General features: G+C 50.7%; 1 protein-coding gene across 1 annotated transcript in view; it reads left to right on the forward strand.

The window, feature by feature from the left end:
- Positions 1-125: 125 nt before the first annotated feature.
- Positions 126-24,019, forward strand: part of LOC128687289 (uncharacterized) — a 41,331-nt gene continuing 17,437 nt past the window's right edge. Inside the window, exons 1-3 of the mRNA XM_070098428.1 lie at positions 126-1,144; positions 3,233-3,437; positions 13,747-13,866. Coding sequence (XP_069954529.1) covers positions 1,037-1,144; positions 3,233-3,437; positions 13,747-13,866 — 433 coding nt within the window. The 5' untranslated portion in view covers positions 126-1,036. The remainder of the gene's footprint in view (positions 1,145-3,232; positions 3,438-13,746; positions 13,867-24,019) is intronic.

Below are 24,019 nucleotides of genomic sequence, written 5' to 3' on the forward strand. Positions count from 1 at the left end.
CCAGTCACTCTTAGCGACGACCTGCAGTGTTTGTACCAGTCACTCTCAGTGACGACCTGCAGTGTTTGTACCAGTCACTCTCAGTGACGACCTGTAGTGTTTGTACCAGTCACTCCCAGTAATGGCCTGCAGTGTTTGTACTAGTCACTCTCAGTGACGACCTGCAGTGTTTGTACCAGTCACTCTCAGTGACGACCTGCAGTGTTTGTACCAGTCACTCTCAGTGACGACCTGCAGTGTTTGTACCAGTCACTCATCTATCACTAAACTTCATACAAGATCAGCGAGACTCATTCGAGTCTTCAGTCTTGTTCCCTGTGAGCAATCTTTGCAGGACAATAATCAGGGCGACGTGTAACAGGGTGTTCTGTACGTTAACACTGGTTCTAGTTATATTCTTGGCTCCAGACAGACGCTTTGAACCTTGTTAGGTCTCCTGCAGACGTTTTGAGCCTTCTTGGCTCCTTGGCAGACATTCTGAACCTTCTTGGCTCCCTGGCAGACGTCTCCACCATCTTGGCTCCCTGGCAGACGTCTCCACCATCTTGACTCCCTGGCAGACGTCTCCACCATCTTCGCTCCCTGGCAGACGTCTCCACCATCTTGACTCCCTGGCAGACGTCTCCACCATCTTGGCTCCCTGGCAGACGTCTCCACCATCTTGACTCCCTGGCAGACGTCTCCATCATTTTGGCTCCCTGGCAGACGTCTCCACCATCTTGACTCCCTGGCAGACGTCTTCACCATCTTGGCTCTCTGGCAGACGTCTCCACCATCTTTACTCCCTGGCAGACGTCTTCACCATCTTGGCTCTCTGGCAGACGTCTCCACCATCTTGGCTCCCTGGCAGACGTCTCCACCATCTTGGTTTCCTGGAAGACGTCTCCACCTTCTTGGCTCCTGGCAGACATCTCCACCACCTTGGCTCCTGGCAGACATCTCCACCATCTTGGCTCCTGGCAGACATCCCCACCAACTTGGCTCCTGGCAGACGTCCCCACCAACTTGGCTGCTGGCAGACGTCTGCAGTAACAAGATGGCACCACGGAGGCTTCCCAAACTAAGTCTAATGAGAATCTTCGCGGTGGTGGTAATAGTACCGACAGCAATGGTGTTCACTGTGCTGGTGACCATGATCAAAAGTGTGAGTATCACCAACGACCTTATACCCTTATGTCCTCTACCTGTATACAGCTCTTGGTCCGACAAAACCCTGCCTTCTATCCCGTCCTTTGATACTGCTAATTACGAACAAAAAGGCACAATATCGTGACTAGAATCATACACAAACAACTCACACATAGGAGAGAGGAGCTTTCCACGAAGTTTCGGTGTGGGACCGAAATGTCGTCGTAAGCTCCTCTCTCCTATGTGTGGGTTATTAATGTATACAGTCCTTGGCTCGACGGCTACTGAATGAATGATGGTGAGTGTGTTTCTTTTCGGGTTACCCTACCTAGGTGGGATTGGGTTTGACTTTAAAAGAAAAAGATAATCGTTAATCCATGAGGGTTATTCAGCGCTTTTGGTGCTGCAGGCTCGGTCCTCCGTACGGTTCACAACTTGATACAGGCTGCCTATTGGCTTTTACATTCTATATGAGACCTCCTTTCAGAGGTGCTCTTGGTCCAAGGCAAACATGATCACTTCCCATTCATTACATAAATTTAATAACTTTTAAAGGGGTGGAGGGGTAAGCCAGCGGAAGGCCTTAGTCAGATGATCAAAAGCTTCAACTGTGGGTCATCATATGACTAAGACCAACGTTAGAAAGCACTTGTCCTGTTTCCTGGCAAACCTTAACTAACCTAACCTAACCTAACCTAACCTAACCTAACCTAACCTAACCTAACCTAACCTAACCTAACCTAACCTAACCTAACCTTAACTAACCTAACCTAACCTAACCTAACCTAACCTAACCTAACCTAACCTAACCTAACCTAACCTAACCTAACCTAACCTAACCTAACCTAACCTAACCTAACCTAACCTAACCTTAACTAACCTAACCTAACCTAACCTAACCTAACCTAACCTAACCTAACCTAACCTAACCTAACCTAACCTAACCTAACCTAACCTAACCTAACCTTAACTAACCTAACCTAACCTAACCTAACCTAACCTAACCTTAACTAACCTAACCTAACCTAACCTAACCTAACCTAACCTAACCTAACCTAACCTAACCTAACCTAACCTAACCTAACCTAACCTAACCTAACCTAACCTAAGCTTACCTAACCTAACCTAACCTAACCTAACCTAACCTAACCTAAGCTTACCTAACCTAACCTAACCTAACCTAAGCTTACCTAACCTAATCTAACCTAACCTAACCTAACCTAACCTAACCTAACCTAACCTAACCTAACCTAACCTAACCTAACCTAACCTAACCTAACCTAACCTAACCTAACCTAACCTAACCTAACCTAACCTAACCCTAACCCTAATCTAACCTAACCTAACCTAACCCAACTTAACCTAACCTAACCTAACCTAACCTTAACTAACCTAACCTTAACTAACCTAACCTAACCTAACCTAACCTAACCTAACCTAACCTAACCTTAACTAACCTAACCTAACCTAACCTAACCTAACCTAACCTAACCTAACCTAACCTAACCTAACCTAACCTAACCTAACCTAACCATACCTAACCTAACCTAACCTAACTTAACCTAACCTAACCTAACCTAACCTACCTAACCCAACCTAACCTAACCTAACCTAACCTAGCCTAACCTAACCTAACCTAACCTAACCTAATCTTATCTAACCTAACCCAACCTAACCCAACCTAACCTAACCTAACCTAACCTAACCTAACCTAACCTAACCTTACCTAGCCTAACCTAACCTAACCTAACCTTACCTAACCTAACCTTACCTAACCTAACCTAACCTTACCTAACCTAACCTAACCTAACCTTACCTAACCTAACCTAACCTAACCTTACCTAACCTAACCTTACCTAACCTAACCTAACCTAACCTAACCTAACCTAACCTAACCTAGCCTAACCTAACCTAACCTAACCTAACCTAACCTTTCCTAGCCTAACTTAACCTAAAATCAGAGGTTAATCACCAAACATCATTCATCAGGTTACCCCATTAATCCCCATTATCAACCCCCATCATCATCCTTCCCCATCATCCACCCTTCAATCTGCTTCCAGCCAAGTTACTTCACCTCCACTCTCCCCCATGCAACCACCAGAGCCACGAGTACAAGGTGACAGAGGAGGTACAGCTTGAGGTCTCCCACGATGGTCGCGCACTTGGGGTACTGACTCTAGGTCTCTTCGGTGAAGCTGTTCCTCTTACTGTCAACAACTTCGTCACCCTGGCTACCAGCGGCTACAAGGGCTACTCCTACAAGGGCTCCATCTTCCACAGGGTGATCAAGAAATTCATGGTGCAAGGTGAGGTGACTGGAGGTGGGAAAAAATGGGAAATTAAATATTATTTAGATTCATGGGAGGCACTAAACCCACAGAAGCCACACAGCTCCTAAAGGAAATATTTGCTCTTGCTCACCCTATTCTGCTCTATCTTCTCTAAATACCAAACCACCTCAACAACCCCTGCCCAGCCTTCTTAACTACATATCTGCTAACCCCAAACTCTCTTCCAGTCTCTACACTACGAAATTTCTGCGTAATAATCAAAATACACATTACTATCAAACCACGCCATCGCCACTGCCTCCAGCCGCCTCCTCGCTGCAACGTTTAAAGATCATGTTTCACACCCACACTGAAACTACGGTACCTCTACACTCGCTTAAATTCCATTATTTTGCTTTCATATGTAAATTTCTGTTATTCCATGCTGTATACCCCTTGTGGCTTAGCGCTTCTTTTTGATTATAATAATAATTTGTTATTCCACAGATGTCTTAACACACAAACTGCCCCCTGACCACTTCTACTCTGCCAGCTGCCCCCTGACCACTTCTACTCTGCCAGCTGCCCCCTGACCACTTCTACTGTGCCAGCTGCCCCCTGACCACTTCTACTCTGCCAGCTGCCCCCTGACCACTTCTACTCTGCCAGCTGCCCCCTGACCACTTCTACTCTGCCAGCTGCCCCCTGACCACTTCTACTCTGCCAGCTGCCTCCTGACCACTTCTACTCTGCCAGCTGCCCCCTGACCACTTCTACTCTGCCAGCTGCCCTCTGACCACTTCTACTCTGCCAGCTGCCCCCTGACCACTTCTACTCTGCCAGCTGCCCCCTGACCACTTCTACTCTGCCAGCTGCCCCCTGACCACTTCTACTCTGCCAGCTGCCCCCTGACCACTTCTACTCTGCCAGCTGCCCCCTGACCACTTCTACTCTGCCAGCTGCCCCCTGACCACTTCTACTCTGCCAGCTGCCCCCTGACCACTTCTACTCTGCCAGCTGCCCCCTGACCACTTCTACTCTGCCAGCTGCCCCCTGACCACTTCTACTCTGCCAGCTGCCCCCTGACCACTTCTACTCTGCCAGCTGTCCCCTGACCACTTCTACTCTGCCAGCTGCCCCCTGACCACTTCTACTCTGCCAGCTGCCCCCTGACCACTTCTACTCTGCCAGCTGCCCCCTGACCACTTCTACTCTGCCAGCTGCCCCCTGACCACTTCTACTCTGCCAGCTGCCCCCTGACCACTTCTGCCAGCTGCCCCCTGACCACTTCTACCAGCTACCCCCTGACCACTTCTACTCTGCCAGCTGCCCCCTGACCACTTCTACTGTACCAGCTGCCCCCTGACCACTTCTACTCTGCCAGCTGCCCCCTGACCACTTCTACTGTACCAGCTGCCCCCTGACCACTTCTACTGTGCCAGCTGCCCCCTGACCACTTCTACTGTACCAGCTGCCCCCTGACCACTTCTACTGTGCCAGCTGCCCCCTGACCACTTCTACTGTACCAGCTGCCCCCTGACCACTTCTACTGTGCCAGCTGCCCCCTGACCACTTCTACTGTGCCAGCTGCCCCCTGACCACTTCTACTGTGCCAGCTGCCCCCTGACCACTTCTACTGTACCAGCTGCCCCCTGACCACTTCTACTGTACCAGCTGCCCCCTGACCACTTCTACTGTACCAGCTGCCCCCTGACAAATTCTACTGTACCAGCTGCCCCCTGACCACTTCTACTGTACCAGTTGCCCCCTGACCACTTCTACTGTACCAGCTGCCCCCTGACCAATTCTACTGTACCAGCTGCCTCCTGACCACTTCTACTGTGCCAGCTGCCCCCTGACCACTTCTACTCTGCCAGCTGCCCCCTAACAACTTCTACTCTGCCAGCTGCCCCCTGACCACTTCTACTGTGCCAGCTGCCCCCTGACCACTTCTACTGTACCAGCTGCCCCCTGACCACTTCTACTGTACCAGCTGCCCCCTGACCACTTCTACTGTACCAGCTGCCCCCTGACCAATTCTACTGTACCAGCTGCCCCCTGACCAATTCTACTGTACCAGCTACCCCCTGACCACTTCTACTGTACCAGCTGCCCCCTGACCAATTCTACTGTACCAGCTGCCCCCTGACCACTTCTACTGTACCAGCTGCCCCCTGACCACTTCTACTGTACCAGCTGCCCCCTGACCACTTCTACTGTACCAGCAGCCCCTTGACCACTTCTACTGTGCCAGCTGCCCCATGACCACTTCTACTGTACCAGCTGCCCCCTGACCACTTCTACTCTGCCAGCTGCCCCCTGACCACTTCTAGTCTGCCAGCTGCCCCCTCACCACTTCTACTCTGCCAGCTGCCCCCTGACCACTTCTACTCTGCCAGCTGCCCCCTGACCACTTCTACTGTGCCAGCTGTCCCCTGACCACTTCTACTCTGCCAGCTGCCCCCTGACCACTTCTACTCTGCCAGCTGCCCCCTGACCACTTCTACTCTGCCAGCTGCCCCCTGATCACTTCTACTCTGCCAGCTGCCCCATGACCACTTCTACTCTGCCAGCTGCCCCCTGACCACTTCTACTGAACCAGCTGCCCCCTGACCACTTCTACTCTGCCAGCTGCCCCCTGACCACTTCTACTGTACCAGCTGCCCCCTGACCACTTCTACTCTGCCAGCTGCCCCCTGACCACTTCTACTGTACCAGCTGCCCCCTGACCACTTCTACTGTGCCAGCTGCCCCCTGACCACTTCTACTGTACCAGCTGCCCCCTGACCACTTCTACTGTGCCAGCTGCCCCCTGACCACTTCTACTGTACCAGCTGCCCCCTGACCACTTCTACTGTGCCAGCTGCCCCCTGACCACTTCTACTGTGCCAGCTGCCCCCTGACCACTTCTACTGTGCCAGCTGCCCCCTGACCACTTCTACTGTACCAGCTGCCCCCTGACCACTTCTACTGTACCAGCTGCCCCCTGACCACTTCTACTGTACCAGCTGCCCCCTGACAAATTCTACTGTACCAGCTGCCCCCTGACCACTTCTACTGTACCAGTTGCCCCCTGACCACTTCTACTGTACCAGCTGCCCCCTGACCAATTCTACTGTACCAGCTGCCTCCTGACCACTTCTACTGTGCCAGCTGCCCCCTGACCACTTCTACTCTGCCAGCTGCCCCCTGACCACTTCTACTCTGCCAGCTGCCCCCTGACCACTTCTACTGTGCCAGCTGCCCCCTGACCACTTCTACTGTACCAGCTGCCCCCTGACCACTTCTACTGTACCAGCTGCCCCCTGACCACTTCTACTGTACCAGCTGCCCCCTGACCAATTCTACTGTACCAGCTGCCCCCCGACCAATTCTACTGTACCAGCTACCCCCTGACCACTTCTACTGTACCAGCTGCCCCCTGACCAATTCTACTGTACCAGCTGCCCCCTGACCACTTCTACTGTACCAGCTGCCATCTGACCACTTCTACTGTACCAGCTGCCCCCTGACCACTTCTACTGTACCAGCAGCCCCTTGACCACTTCTACTGTGCCAGCTGCCCCATGACCACTTCTACTGTACCAGCTGCCCCCTGACCACTTCTACTCTGCCAGCTGCCCCCTGACCACTTCTACTCTGCCAGCTGCCCCCTCACCACTTCTACTCTGCCAGCTGCCCCCTGACCACTTCTACTGTACCAGCTGCCCCCTGACCACTTCCACTCTGCCAGCTGCCCCCTGACCACTTCTACTCTGCCAGCTGCCCCCTGACAACTTCTACTGTGCCAGCTGCCCCCTGACCACTTCTACTGTGCCAGCTGCCCCCTGACCACTTCTACTGTACCAGCTGCCCCCTGACCACTTCTACTGTGCCAGCTGCCCCCTGACCACTTCTACTCTGCCAGCTGCCCCCTGACCATTTCAACTGTACCAGCTGCCCCCTGACCACTTCTACTGTACCAGCTGCCCCCTGACCACTTCTACTGTGTCAGCTGCCCCCTGACCACTTCTACTCTGCCAGCTGCCCACTGACCACTTCTACTGTACCAGCTGCCCCCAGACCACTTCTACTCTGCCAGCTGCCCCTTGACCACTTCTACTCTGCCAGCTGCCCCCTGACCACTTCTACTCTGCCAGCTGCCCCCTGACCACTTCTACTCTGCCAGCTGTCCCCTGACCACTTCTACTCTGCCAGCTGCCCCCTGACCACTTCTACTCTGCCAGCTGCCCCCTGACCACTTCTACTGTACCAGCTGCCCCTTGACCACTTCTACTTTTCCAGCTGCCCCCTGACCACTTCTACTGTATCAGCTGCCCCCTGCCCACTTCTACTCTGCCAGCTGCCCCCTGATCACTTCTACTCTGCCAGCTGCCCCCTGACCACTTCTACTCTGCCAGCTGCCCCCTGACCACTTCTACTGTACCAGCTGCCCCCTGACCACTTCTACTCTGCCAGCTGCCCCCTGACCACTTCTACTCTGCCAGCTGCCCCCTGACCACTTCTACTCTGCCAGCTGCCCCCTGACCACTTCTACTCTGCCAGCTGCCCCCTGACCACTTCTACTCTGCCAGCTGCCCCCTGACCACTTCTACTCTGCCAGCTGCCCCCTGACCACTTCTACTCTGCCAGCTGCACCCTGACCACTTCTACTCTGTCAGCTGCCCTCTGACCACTTCTACTGTACCAGCTGCCCCCTGACCACTTCTACTGTACCAGCTGCCCCCTGACCACTTCTACTCTGCCAGCTGCCCCCTGACCACTTCTACTGTACCAGCTGCCCCCTGACCACTTCTACTCTGCCAGCTGCTTCCTGACCACTTCTACTCTGCCAGCTGCCCCCTGACCACTTCTACTCTGCCAGTTGCCCCCTGACCACTTCTACTCTGCCAGCTACCCCCTGACCACTTCTACTCTGCCAGCTGCCCCCTGACCACTTCTACTGTGCCAGCTGCCCGCTGACCACTTCCACTGTGCCAGCTGCCCCCTGACCACTTTTACTCTGCCAGCTGCCCCCTGACCACTTCTACTCTGCCAGCTGCCCCCTGACCACTTCTACTCTGCCAGCTGCCCCCTGACCACTTCTACTGTGCCAGCTGCCCCCTGACCACTTATACTGTGCCAGCTGCCCCCTGACCACTTCTACTGTGCCAGCTGCCCTCTGACCACTTCTACTCTGCCAGCTGCCCCCTGACAACTTCTACTGTACCAGCTGCCCCCTGACCACTTCTACTCTGCCAGCTACCCCCAGACAACTTCCACTCTGCCAGCTGCCCCCTGACCACTTCTACTCTGCCAGCTGCCCCCTGAAAACTTCTACTCTGCCAGCTGCCCCCTGACCACTTCTACTCTGCCAGCTGCCCCCTGACCCATTTCTACACTGCCAGCCGCCCCCTGACCACTTCTACTCTGTCAGCTGCCCCCTGACCACTTCTACTCTGCCAGCTGCCCCCTGACCACTTCTACTCTGCCAGCTGCCCCCTGACCACTTCTACTCTCCCAGATGCCCCCTGACCTTTTCTACTCTGCCAGCTGCCCTTTGACCACTTCTACTCTCCCAGATGCCCCCTGACCACTTCTACTCTGCCAGCTGCCCCCTGACCACTTCTACTCTGCCAGCTGCCCCCTGACCTTTTCTACTCTGCCAGCTGCCCCCTGACCACTTCTACTGTGCCAGCTGCCACCTGACCACTTCTACTCTGCTAGCTGCCCCCTGACCACTTCTACTCTGCCAGCTGCCCCCTGACCCACTTCTACTCTGCCAGCCCCCCCCTGACCACTTCTACTCTACCAGCTGCCCCCTGACCACTTCTACTGTGCCAGCTGCCCCCTGACCACTTCTACTCTGCCAGCTGCCCCCTGACCACTTCTACTCTGCCAGCTGCCCCCTGACCACTTCTACTCTGCCAGCTGCCCCCTGACCACTTCTACTCTGCCAGCTGCCCCCTGACCACTTCTACTCTGCCAGCTGCCCCCTGACCACTTCTACTCTGCCAGCTGCCCCCTGATCACTTCTACTCTGCCAGCTGCCCCCTGACCACTTCTACTCTGCCAGCTGCCCCCTGACCACTTCTACTTTGCCAGCTGCCCCCTGACCACTTCTACTCTGCCAGCTGCCCCCTGACCATTTCTACTCTGCCAGCTGCCCCCTGACCACTTCTACTCTGCCAGCTGCCCCCTGACCACTTCTACTCTGCCAGCTGCCCCCTGACCACTTCTACTCTGCCAGCTGCCCCCTGACCACTTCTACTCTGCCAGCTGCCCCCTGACCACTTCTACTCTGCCAGCTGCTGACCCCACTCTGCCGGCTGCCCCCTGACCACTTCTACTCTGCCAGCTGACCCCCTGACCACTTCTACTCTGCCAGCTGCCCCCTGACCACTTCTACTCTGCCAGCTGCCCCCTGACCACTTCTACTCTGCCAGCTGCCCCCTGACCACTTCTACTCGGCCAGCTGCCCCCTGACCACTTCTACTCTGCCAGCTGCCCCCTGACCACTTCTACTCTGCCGGCTGCCCCCTGACCGCTTCTACTGTGCCAGCTGCCCCCTGACCACTTCTACTCTGCCAGCTGCCCCCTGACCACTTCTACTGAGCCAGCTGCCCCCTGACCACTTCTACTCTGCCAGCTGCCCCCTGACCACTTCTACTTTGCCAGCTGCCCCCTGACCACTTCTACTCTGCCAGCTGCCCCCTGACCATTTCTACTCTGCCAGCTGCCCCCTGACCACTTCTACTCTGCCAGCTGCCCCCTGACCACTTCTACTCTGCCAGCTGCCCCCTGACCACTTCTACTCTGCCAGCTGCCCCCTGACCACTTCTACTCTGCCAGCTGCCCCCTGACCACTTCTACTCTGCCAGCTGCCCCATGACCACTTCTACTGCGCCAGCTGCCCCCTGACCATTTCCACTCTGCCGGCTGCCCCCTGACCACTTCTACTCTGCCAGCTGCCCCCTGACCACTTCTACTCTGCCAGCTGCCCCCTCACCACTTCTACTCTGCCAGCTGCCCCCTGACCACTTCTACTCTGCCAGCTGCCCCCTGACCACTTCTACTCTGCCAGCTGCCCCCTGACCACTTCTACTCTGCCAGCTGCCCCCTGACCAATTCTACTCTGCCAGCTGCCCCCTGACCACTTCTACTCTGCCAGCTGCCCCCTGACCACTTCTTCTCTGCCAGCTGCCCCCTGACCACTTCTACTCTGCCAGCTGCCCCCTGACCACTTCTATTGTGCCAGCTGCCCCCTGACCATTTCTACTCTGCCAGCTGCCCGCTGACCACTTCTACTCTGCCAGCTGCCCCCTGACCACTTCTACTCTGCCAGCTGCCCCCTGACCACTACTACTCTGCCAGCTGCCCACTGACCACTTCTACTCTGCCAGCTGCCCCCTGACCACTTCTACTCTGCCAGCTGCCCCCTGACCCACTTCTACTCTGCCAGCTGGCCCCTGAACCACTTCTAGTCTGCCAGCTGCCCCCTGATCACTTCTACTCTGCCAGCTGCCCCCTGACCCACTTCTACTCTGCCAGCTGGCCTCTGAACCACTTCTACTCTGCCAGCTGCCCCCTGACCACTTCTACTGTACCAGCTGCCCCCTGACCACTTCTACTCTGCCAGCTGCCCCCTGACCCACTTCTACTGTGCCAGCTGGCCCCTGAACCACTTCTACTCTGCCAGCTGCCCTCTGACCACTTATACTCTGCCAGCTGCCCCCTGACCGCTTCTACTCTGCCAGCTGCCCCCTGACCCACTTCTACTCTGCCAGCTGGCCCCTGAACCACTTCTACTCTGCCAGCTGCCCCCTGACCAATTCTACTCTGCCAGCTGCCCCCTGACCACTTCTACTCTGCCAGCTGCCCCCCTGAACCACTTCTACTCTGCCAGCTGCCCCCTGACCACTTCTTCTCTGCCAGCTGCCCCCTGACCACTTCTACTCTGCCAGCTGCCCCTTGACCACTTCTACTCTCCCAGATGCCCCCTGACCACTTCTACTCTGCCAGCTGCCCCCTGACCACTTCTACTCTGCCAGCTGCCCCCTGACCACTTCTACTCTGCCAGCTGCCCCCTGAACCACTTCTACTCTGCCAGCTGCCCCCTGACCACTTCTACTCTGCCAGCTGCCCCCTGACCACTTCTACTCTGCCAGCTGCCCCCTGAACCACTTCTACTCTGCCAGCTGCCCCCTGAACCACTTCTACTCTGCCAGCTGCCCCCTGACCACTTCTACTCTGCCAGCTGCCCCCTGACCACTTCTACTCTGCCAGCTGCCCCCTGAACCACTTCTACTCTGCCAGCTGCACCCTGACCACTTCTACTCTACCAGCTGCCCCCTGACCACTTCTACTCTGCCAGCTGCCTCCTGACCACTTCTACTCTTCTAGCTGCCCCCTGACCACTTCTACTCTGCCAGCTGCCCCCTGACCACTTCTACTCTGCCAGCTGCCCCCTGAACCACTTCTACTCTGCCAGCTGCCCCCTGACCACTTATACTCTGCCAGCTGCCCCCTGACCACTTCTACTCTCCCAGATGCCCCCTGACCACTTCTACTCTGCCAGCTGCCCCCTGACCACTTCTAGTCTGCCAGCTGCCCCCTGAACACTTCTACTCTGCCAGCTGCCCCCTGAACCAGTTCTACTGTGCCAGCTGCCCCCTGACCACTTCTACTCTGCCAGCTGCCCCCTGACCACTTCTACTCTGCCAGCTGCCCCCTGACCACTTCTACTCTGCCAGCTGCCCCTTGACCACTTCTACTCTGCCAGCTGTCCCCTGACCACTTCTACTCTGCCAGCTGCCCCCTGACCACTTCTACTCTGCCAGCTGCCCCCTGAACCACTTCTACTCTGCCAGCTGCCCCTTGACCACTTCTACTCTGCCAGCTGCCCCCTGAACCACTTCTACTCTGCCAGCTGCCCCTTGACCACTTCTACTCTGCCAGCTGTCCCCTGAACCACTTCTACTCTGCCAGCTGCCCCCTGACCACTTATACTCTGCCAGCTGCCCCCTGACCACTTCTACTCTCCCAGCTGCCCCCTGACCACTTCTACTCTGCCAGCTGCCCCCTGACCACTTCTAGTCTGCCAGCTGCCCCCTGACCACTTCTACTCTGCCAGCTGCCCCCTGAACCAGTTCTACTCTGCCAGCTGCCCCCTGACCACTTCTACTCTGCCAGCTGCCCCCTGACCACTTCTACTCTGCCAGCTGCCCCCTGACCACTTCTACTCTGCCAGCTGCCCCCTGACCACTTCTACTCTGCCAGCTGCCCCCTGAACCACTTCTACTCTGCCAGCTGCCCCCTGAACCACTTCTACTCTGCCAGCTGCCCCCTGACCACTTCTACTCTGCCAGCTGCCCCCTGACCACTTCTACTCTGCCAGCTGCCCCCTGACCACTTCTACTCTGCCAGCTGCCCCCTGACCACTTCTACTCTGCCAGCTGCCCCCTGAACCAGTTCTACTCTGCCAGCTGTCCCCTGACCACTTCTACTCTGCCAGCTGCCCCCTGACCACTTCTACTCTGCCAGCTGCCCCCTGAACCAGTTCTACTCTGCCAGCTGCCCCCTGACCACTTCTACTCTGCCAGCTGCCCCCTGACCACTTCTACTCTGCCAGCTGCCCCCTGAACCAGTTCTACTCTGCCAGCTGCCCCCTGACCACTTCTACTCTGCCAGCTGCCCCCTGAACCAGTTCTACTCTGCCAGCTGCCCCCTGACCACTTCTACTCTGCCAGCTGCCCCCTGACCACTTCTACTGTGCCAGCTGCCCCCTGACCACTTATACTCTGCCAGCTGCCCCCTGAACCATTTCTACTCTGCCAGCTGGCCCCTGAACCACTTCTACTCTGCCAGCTGCCCCCTGACCACTACTACTCTGCCAGCTGCCCCCTGACCACTTCTACTCTGCCAGCTGCCCCCTGAACCACTTCTACTGTACCAGCTGCTCCCTGACCACTCCCACTGTGTTCTTCAGCTGGTATTTCATAAACCATCTGCCGGAACATTGAGTCTTAAATGTATGAATATATTAATTACCTCCACAAGCTCTTCCTTTATTGTAATATTTAATATTTCAATGTTCAGACTCTTTGTTACCCTAAACACCTTCCCCAGAGTTAGTGATAAAATAATAATAATAATAATAATAATAATAATAATAATAATAATAATAATAATAATAATAATAGTAATAATAATAATAATAATAATAATAATAATAATAATAATAATAATAATAATAATAATAATAATAATAATAATTGTAATAGTAATTATAATAATAATAACAACATCATTAACCACAACAACAACTATGAGAAGAACAACAAGAACAATCGTGTCTGTGCTCCAGGAGGTGATGTGATCTCCGGCAACGGACAGGGGAGTGTCTCCATCTACGGACCGTCCTTCATGGATGAGAGGCTGGACATCAAACACGCTGCCCCGGGCTTCCTCAGTATGGCCAACAGAGGTCAGAATGTATAATATATATATATATATATATATATATATATATATATATATATATATATATATATATATATATATATATATATATATATATATATATATATATATATATATATATATATATATATATGTCGTGCCGAATAGGTAAAACTGGTCAATTAGCAAGAACTCATTTAAAATTAATTCATTTCTAAAATTTTCTCTTATACATTTAAAGATATATTTTTTCATTTATGTTAATGAAAATATTAGTAATTTTGTACCAAAAGCACCTTAGAAAACTTACCTAACTTTATTATAACAAACGCAATTTAATTTAGTCTAATCCAACTAAATATATTTTAGATAAGTTTACCATAATTTAATAATAAATATACACAATAAAATGTTTTTTTAGTTAGGTTCATAATGATTTTTGCGAAATTATTACATACACAAATTTTTGTCTTATTCGGCAAGAAGAGCGTAGCTATTAAAGCCAAAATTCCTTGTTTTACCTATACGGCACACACACACACACACACACACACACACACACACACACACACACACACACACACACACACACACACACACACACACACACACACACACACACACTGTTACAAAAAACGTGATTTCTAATAAGCATAGAGATCTCCAGTGAATACTAGAAAGGACTGCCCTTCTAGCATCCAGCCTGTTACTGGGTTTTCATAACAAGTAGTCATTATCCTGGTCCAATTATCCATTAGAATTCAATAAGAATTATTAGTGCTTCAGGATTACAACTGGTAGGCTACTAACTAGAGAAATTAAAATTTTATAAGTTTATTAATAAAGATGTCTAGGAGTATATTATCAAATTAAATTAAATAAATCAAAATAATAATATTAATCACTTCTCTTGTGTACAGTAGTATTGTGCTGAAAGCACATATCACATTTATAATTCTTAAGTACCGTCTGGTACATTAACATTTAATAAGATATTACGAATATGTACAAGTAAGTTTGTGTGTATGTGTGTAAGTGCTCTAAGTAGTTCACTATGTCTCAAAACTCAACTAGACTTAACTAGTGACTAAGTCCTCACATTAATTAACTTCTTGACCACCTGGCAATCAGAACAGCTTGCTTGAACAATAAACGACTGCTAAGCCCAAGAGCAATATAACAAGCAACTGCGACACAGACTCAGGATCATGGAGATAATATAACGACACTAAGTAGGGACCATCTGCAGATCCTCCACAAAAGTCACAAAACTCCCATACTGCTGAATCTAAGTTCAGCATAAGAAAATCCCAGACTGTGACAGTGCACAAATACCAGTACTAATTAGGTCAGAAGCTACAGCTCAGGACCTGAGTTGCTCAGAGTGTCTATATGACACACAACCTCAGTACAACGTCGAAAATCACTAAGTCTAGAAAATGTTCCGTGAACAGAGTTCTACAGAACTAACAACAAGAAAGTGACAGAGACGATCTTCCAACAAGGGCCAATAAGGGAGAGTTAGGCACGTCTTGTTAGAAATACGTCCAACCACCGAGAGAGTCTAGCCCAGACTGACTACTCCAGGCTAGGTGTGAACACCCCCCTCGATCACGCGATTGCTCCGTGGACAGTTGCTGCCCAGCAACACCGAGAAGCCGGCAGGGAAACTAGCAACGAGCGATAATTACAGTAGTTAGACAATCAAGACTTGAACTATGAGCACTGAATAATATATATATATGCTACATCCTACCTAATAAAAGTAACTAAGTCAAATAATAATTTAGCTATTATCGCAAATATAAGCAATATAAAATTATATGAAAAGGTAATATACATTATATACATTGTGACCCATTCAGGGGTTGTAACACACACACACACACACACACACACACACGCACACACACACACACACACACAAACACACACACACACACACACACACACACACACACACACACACACACACACACACACTGCAAACCTCACTCAAGGAAAAAGATCTGGGAGTGAGTATAACACCGAGCATATCTCCTGAGGCGCACATCAATCAGATAACTGCTGCAGCATACGGGCGCCTGGCAAACCTACGGATAGCGTTCCGATACCTCAGTAAGGATTCGTTTAGGACTCTGTATACCATTTATGTCAGGCCCATACTGGAGTATGCAGCACCAGTTTGGAATCCACACCTAGTCAAGCACGTCAAGAAATTAGAGAAAGTGCAAAGGTTTGCAACAAGACTAGTCCCAGAGCTACGGGTATTGTCCTACGAAGAAAGGTTGAGGGAAATCTACCTGACGACACTGGAGGACAGGAGGGTCAGGGGAGACATGATAACGACATATAAAATACTGTGCGGAATTGACAAGGTGGACAAAGACGGGATGTTCCAGAGAAGGGACACAGACACAAGAGGTCACAATTGGAAGTTGAAGACTCAGATGAATCAAAGGGATGTTAGGAAGTATTTCTTCAGTCATAGAGTAGTCAGGCCGTGGAATAGCCTAGAAAGTGACGTAGTGGAGGCGGGAACCATACATAGTTTTAAGGCGAGGTATGATAGAGCTCATGGAGCAGGGAGAGAGAGGACCTAGTAGCAATCAGCGAAGAGGCGGGGCCAGGAGCTGTGACTCGACCCCTGCAACCACAAATAGGTGAGTACAAATAGGTGAGTACACACACACACACACACACACACACACACACACACTCACACTCACACTCATACTCACACACACACACACACACACACACACACACACACACACACACACACACACACACACACTCACACTCACACTCATACTCGCACACACACACACACGCACACACACACACACACACACACACACACACACACACACACACACACACACACACACACACACACACACCTGACAGGGAGGCAACAACGAGTCATGGTACGTAATGATGTATCACAGTGGGCACCTGTGATGAGCAGGGTCCAACAGGGGTCGGTCCTAGGACCAGTGCTATTTTTGGTATATGTGAACGACATGACGGAAGGGTTAGACTCAGAAGTGTCCCTGTTTGCAGACGATGTGAAGTTAATGAGGATAATTAAATCAGATGAGGACCAGGCAGGACTTCAAAGAGACCTGGACAGACTGGACACATGGTCCAGCAACTGGCTTCTCGAATTTAATCCCGCCAAATGCAAAGTCATGAAGATAGGGGAAGGGCAAAGAAGATCACAGACAGAGTATAGGCTAGGCGGCCAAAGACTGCAAACCTCACTCAAGGAGAAAGATCTTGAGGTGAGTATAACACCGAGCATATCTCCGGAAGCACGCATCAACCAGATAACTGCTGCAGCATATGGGCGTTCCGATACCTTAATAAGGAATCGTTCAAGACACTGTACACCGTGTACGTCAGGCCCATACTGGAGTATGCAGCACCTGTTTGGAACCCGCACTTGATAAAGCACGTCAAGAAACTAGAGAAAGTGCAAAGGTTTGCGACAAGGTTAGTTCCAGAGCTAAGGGGAATGTCTTATGAAGAAAGGTTGAACATTATAATGGTATAAAATACCGACAGGTTGTTAGGTAAGATACATATGCAACAGTTAGGTACCTAACTGTTGCATATATGTCTTACCTAACAACTTGTCGGTATTTTATACCATTTTAATGTTCAATCTGTCAGACACTGCAACACAAGGGTATCTTGGTACAGACCTGCAATCAACTTCGACAACCTCTACTAGTGAGAACGGCTGGATTTGAGAGGGACCTGACCTCCCAACATCTGCGTTCTACTAGTGACATACGTCTTGCATCCTGGCGCTACATAAGGCTCCATCCTGTCACTTCAACTCCATATTGTTTCAGACTATGGAACAATGCTCTTCTCCAGACTGAGGGACTGACCACCTCAAAACTTTAAGGGTGATGGACTGATTACATCGTCTTCAAGTATCTTCTGCTTCTATCAACTTTTCTGTACTCGACTGAAGAAGCCTACTGTGTAGGCGAAGCGTTTCGAAATAAAGATACCTAACTGTTGCATATGTGTCTTACCTAACAACATGAAGAAAGGTTAAGGGAAATCGGCCTGACGACACTGGAGGACAAGAGGGTCAGGGAACACATGATAACGACATATAAAATACTGCGCGGAATAGACAAGGTGGAAAAAGACAGGATGTTCCAGGGAGGGGACACAGAAACAAGAGGTCACAATTGGAAGTTGAAAACATAGATGAGTCAGAGAGATATTAGGAAGTATTTCTTCAGTCACAGAGTTGTCAGGCCGTGGAATAGCCTAGAAAGTGATGTAGTGGAGGCAGGAACCATACATAGTTTTAAGACGAGGTATGATAAAGCTCATGGAGCGGGGAGAGAGAGGACCCAGTAGCAACCAGTGACGAGGCGGGGCCAGGAGCTAAGACTCGACTCCTGCAACCACAAATAGGTGAGTACAAATAGGTGAGTACTCACACACCCACACACACACACACACACACACACACACACACACACACACACACACACACACACACACACACACAAGACAGGGGAGAGAGAGAGGGGTGGGAAGACTGCATTTTCTTGGACTGTAAGAAGGCGTTTGACACAGTTCCACACAAGAGATTGGTGCAAAAACTGGAGGACCAAGCAGGGATAACAGGGAAGGCACTACAATGGATCAGGGAATACTTGTCAGGAAGACAACAGCGAGTCATGGTACGTGGCGAGGTGTCAGAGTGGGCGACTGTAACGAGCGGGGTGCCACAGGGGTCAGTCCTAGGTCCCGTGCTCTTTCTGGTATTTGTGAACGACATGACGGAAGGAATAGACTCTGAGGTGTCCCTGTTTGCAGATGACGTGAAGTTGATGAGAAGAATTCACTCGATCGAAGACCAGGCAGAACTACAAAGGGATCTGGACAGGCTGCAGACCTGGTCCAGCAATTGGCTCCTGGAGTTCAACCCCACCAAGTGCAAAGTCATGAAGATTGGGGAAGGGCAAAGAAGACCACAGACGGAGTACAGTCTAGGGGGCCAGAGACTACAAACTTCACTCAATGAAAAGTATATTGATGTGTGTACAATACCAGGCACATCTCCTGAGGCGCACATCAACCAAATAACTTCTGCAGCATATGGGCGCCTAGCAATCTTAAGAACAGCATTCCAACATCTAAATAAAGACTCATTCAGAACCCTGTACACCGTGTACGTTAGGCCCATATTGGAGTATGAGGCACCAGAGTTTGGAACCCACACCTAGCCAAGCACGTAAAGAAACTAGAGAAAGTGCAAAGGTTTGCAACAAGACTAGTCCCAGAGCTAAGAGGTATGTCCTACGAGGAGAGGTTAAGGGAAATCGGCCTGATGACACTGGAAGACAAGAGTGATAGGGAAGATATGATAACGACATATAAAATACTGAGAGGTATAGACAAAGTGGACAGAGACAGGATGTTCCAGAGATGGGACACACCAACAAGGGGTCACAGTTGGAAGTTGAAGACTCAGATAAACCACGGGGATGTTAGGAAGTATTTCTTCAGTCACAGAGTTGTCAGGAAGCGGAATAGCCTGGGTAGTGATGTAGTGGAGGCAGAATCCATACATAGCTTTAAGAAGAGGTATGATGAAGCTCACGGAGGGAAAAGAGTGACTGAGTAGCGGCCAGTTGAAGAGGCAGGGCCAGGAGCTGTGAATCGACCCCCGAAACCACAACTAGGTGAGTAACTATGTGAGTACACACACACACACACACCTGAAGCTTACCTGGAGAGGGTTTCGGGGGTCAACTCCTCCGCGGCCCGGTCTGATACCAGGCCTCATGGTGGTTCAGTCTGATCGACCAGGCTGTTACTGTTGGCCGCACGAAACCCGACGTACGAACCACAGTCCGGTTGGTCAGGTACTAACCTTAGGTGCCTGTCCAGTGCCTTCTTGAAGACAGCCGGTGGTCTATTGGTAATCCCTTTTATGTATGCTGGGAGGCAGTTGAACAGTCTTAGGCCCCGGACACTTATTGTGCTGTCTCTCAGTGTACTCGTGGCGCCGCTGCTTTTCATCGGGGGAATGTTGCATCTCCTGCCGAGTCTTTTGCTTTCATAGGGAGTGATTTTCGTGTGCAAGTTTGGTACCAATCCCTCCAGGACTTTCCAAGTGTATATTATTATGTACGTCTCTCGCCTGCGTTCCAGAGAAAACAGATCAAGGACCTTCAACCGTTCCCAGTAATTTAGGTGCCTTATCGTACTTATGTGTGCCGTGAAAGTTCTTTGTACACTCTCCAGGTCTGCAATGTCACCAGCCTTGAAGGGGGCCTAGAGAGCACAAGCGATTTGAAGAGAATCATCATGGGCTTGGCGTCCATAGTTTTGAAGGTTCTCATTATCCATCCTATCATTTTCCTAGCAGATGAGGTAGATACCTTGTTGTGGTCTTTGAAGGCGAGATCCTCTGACATTATCACTCCCAGGTCCTTCACATTACTTTTCCACTCTATTGTATGGTTAGAATTTGTGGTATACCCTGATACATTTTTAATTTCCTCTAGTTTTCCATATCTGAGTAGTTGAAATTTCTCCTCGTTGAACTTCATATTGTTTTGAGTGACCCATTCGAAGATTTGGTTGATGTCCACTTGGAGTCTCGCGGTGTCCTCGATGGAGGTCACTGCCATGGTAATCCGGGTGTCATCCGCATAGGAAGACACGGAGCTATGGCTTACATATCTGTCTATGTCAGAAATGAGGATGAGGAATAGAATGGGAGCGAGTACTGTGCCTTGTGGAACAGAACTTTTTACCATGGCTACCTGGGACTTTACTCTGTTTACTATTACTCTTTGTGTTCTATTTATCAGGAAGTTATAGATCCATTTACCAACTTTTCCTGTTATTCCTTTATCCCGCATTTTGTGTGCTATTACACCATGGTCACACTTGTCAAAGGCTTTTGCAAAGTCTGTGTATACATCTAAATTTTGTTTATCCTCTACAGCATCCAGGACCTTGTCATAGTGGTCCAGTAGCTGGAACAGGCAGGAGTGACCTGCTCTAAACCCGTGTTGTCCTGGGTTGTGTAATTGATGGGTATCTAAGTGGTTGGCGATCTTGCTTCTTAGAACTCTCTCAAAAAATTTTATGATATGAGATGTTAGTGTTATCTGTCTGTAGTTCTCTGCAATTGTTTTACTGCCAACTTTGTGGAGTGGGGCTGTCTGTTGTATTTAGTGTGTGTGGGATGACCCCTGTGTCCATGCTCCCTCTCCATAAAATGCTGAAGGCACGTGATAGGGGCTTCTTGCAGTTCTTGATGAACACGGAATTCCATGAGTCTTGTCCTGGGGCAGAGTGCATGGGCGTGTCATTTATTTGTTATTGCTATTCTCACTGCTGAACAGCGGTTTAGTGCCAATGAAGGTAGCATAGGTAGCAATGATACAGCAGTGGACTAGTTTGGCTTTAATTGGGTAGGAGTGAGTACACAACGGGCAGTGTGAGGGAGTGACCGCAAGCCAGTCCGTGGAGGGGAGCACTTGTGTCTGTCAAGTCGGTCGGCCTAGGAGTGAGAGCGGCTGGGCTGAGCCTCCCACTGACCTGGGTGAGCCTACAGAGGGCAGCACCTAAATGCCGCGAAATATGAACTAGTCAGAGCAGACGGCTAGGCTGTGTGTTCTGACAGTACAGGCTGTCTACATTTGCTCGGCCACGCACCTCGCGTCGTCCTGACGCGACAATACTGGTGGGCCCGTAGGTATAAAGGAATTACGTACACTAGCTACCCCAGAGAGGGACTGGCTTTCGCTCACTAGTAAATAAAAAATGGACATAAAAATGCAACAGGCAAAAAAAAACTCTCCCAACCAGAGGAAGAGAAAACTGGTTTGCCCCCGCTGTTTCATCGAGGAGAGAGTCCGGAGACGTCAGCACTGGAACTAAAATCTTCTATATACAGGTTATCCGCAGGGCTGAACATCAGTTGACCACTCATCTACGAACGTTGTTGCACCCTCACATCTGCAAACAATGACTGACAGTAGCATTTCCTAAGGTGTGACATGTGACTCAGAGGGCAGCACTGCCCTGACCGTAATACAGGCTCTTTTTTTATATATAAAAACACTGGGTGCACATACCTACAATAATACTATATCCATGGAATTTATTACACTCTGGGTACCCTTCTAAAAGTATTTACATAATTACATGATGTTGTCCACCCTGACTCCATTATCGACTAGCTATACAATGTGTGTGCATTTATACCCATTCCTCCAAGCAAACAACTAGCATAACTAGCGTAGGAGTCGGACAAGTCAGTAGGTACGTCAATATCACAGAAATGTACTGTTGTCCTGGGTCGCAGGCCATAAGTATGGAGCCTTACTGGGCCGTCTTCCGTACCAGTAGTAGTGGGAGAAGGGATAGACGGGTTGTCCCTAGCATTAGTCTGATTGTGGCGTTGCAACGCACGTGCCTCCAGCTCTACTTCAGCCTGCATATGGTCCACTTACTTCATGTGATCAAGGTGGGCTTCCTTGGTAGTTCCCGTAGCAATCTCCCTCACCTCGAACTTATTGCCTCGGAGCTGTCGTAGGACACGGTAAGGACCCACAAACTTTGGGACAAGTTTGTGCATACCTGGGGTCTGCACTGGGTTGAGCAACATAACTTTGCAACCTGGTTCCACTTTGCTTTCCTTGGCGCGGGCATTGCGCTCAGACGTGAACCTATCAGTAGCTTTCATAAGGTTCTCTCGTACCCGCTGGAAGACAAGCTGCGTTGTCCTCATCTTTACTACACTGGGGTTATCAGTATCGTAAGTAGGTCTAGGTGGAGCAAACAGAATTTCATATGGTAAGCGCTTGTCATAGCCATACAAAGCAAAATGAGGTGTCTCACCGATCGAGCTGTTGAGGGAGGAATTTAATGTGCACTGAACATCTGGGATAGCCTCATCCCATGTAGTACAACTTGGGTTAACGGTTACTCTGAGCACCTCCAGGACTTTGCGATTTGTATGTTCAGCAAGACCATTACTCGCAGGGTGGCGTGGAGCTACTGGCGCTTGATGAATGTTGAATCTGGAGCAAAGATCCTTGGTTGACCACCAAATCCTTCAGAGGAACGGGAGACTTGACCTGTAAGTCAACGTCCTCCTTGGTCAGGAAACGAAGGACTGGAGACCACACAGGGTCCTGTCGTTGGGCTCTCTCGAGATCCTCAACAGAGAACGAATTGCCGACACTCACGAATGCTATATGCCTCGACAGGGCATCAGCTACAACATTTTGCTTACCTGGGGACATAGCAAATTTCAGGGTTGTAGTCATTAAACGTGAGCGACCACCGAGCATGGTTTCCCGAGAGGTTCTTATTCGCAAAAAGGGTCAATAAGGGTAAATGATCTGTGTAAATCTTGATAGGATAATGATAGATGATATCCCGAAAATGACTCAGGGCCCATACAATGGCTAAAGCTTCTAGCTCTGTCACTGAATAATTGACTTCCACTTTAGTAACGACACGGCTTGCATAGGCAATAGGCTGTTGCTTACCATTAGATTCCTGTGACAAGACTGCACCGATGCCAACTTTGCTGGCATCAGTCGTCAAGGTAAATGCCTTGGTGAAATCAGGGAATCTAAGGGTTGGGGCTGATGTTAACTTGTTCTTAAGAATGACAAAAGCTCGTTCCTGATCACACGTCCACTCAAAAGGGGCATCCTTCTTGAGTAAGCGTGTCAGGGGTGCAGCAATGGTGGAGAAACCTGCGATAAAGGTGCGGTAGAAACCCGCCAGGCCTTTGAAGGACCGGACTGCATCCGCCGTCATGGGTCTGGGGAATTTCTGCACGGCCGAGATTTTAGACTCGTCCGTCTTTATGCCATTCTGAGTCACTACGTGACCCAGAAATTTTATTTTCTTCCGGAGGAAATGACATTTGGAGAGCTTTACCTTAAGGTTTGCCTGAGCTAGCCTGTCCAATACCCTGTCAAGTTTCTCAAGATGTGACGGGACATCTTGCGACATGACTATGAGATCATCCAGGTAGACCATGAGCATGCCACCTAGGAGGGTAAGGAAAATTGTCGTCATCAAACGACTAAATGTGATTGGGCTTCCGCGGAAGCCGAAGGGCATCCTCCTGAACTGGTAATGCCCAGTTGGCGTAGAGA

Source organism: Cherax quadricarinatus, chromosome 62 (assembly GCF_038502225.1).
Source record: "Cherax quadricarinatus isolate ZL_2023a chromosome 62, ASM3850222v1, whole genome shotgun sequence".
In the NCBI taxonomy this organism is placed as follows: Eukaryota; Metazoa; Arthropoda; class Malacostraca; order Decapoda; family Parastacidae; genus Cherax; species Cherax quadricarinatus.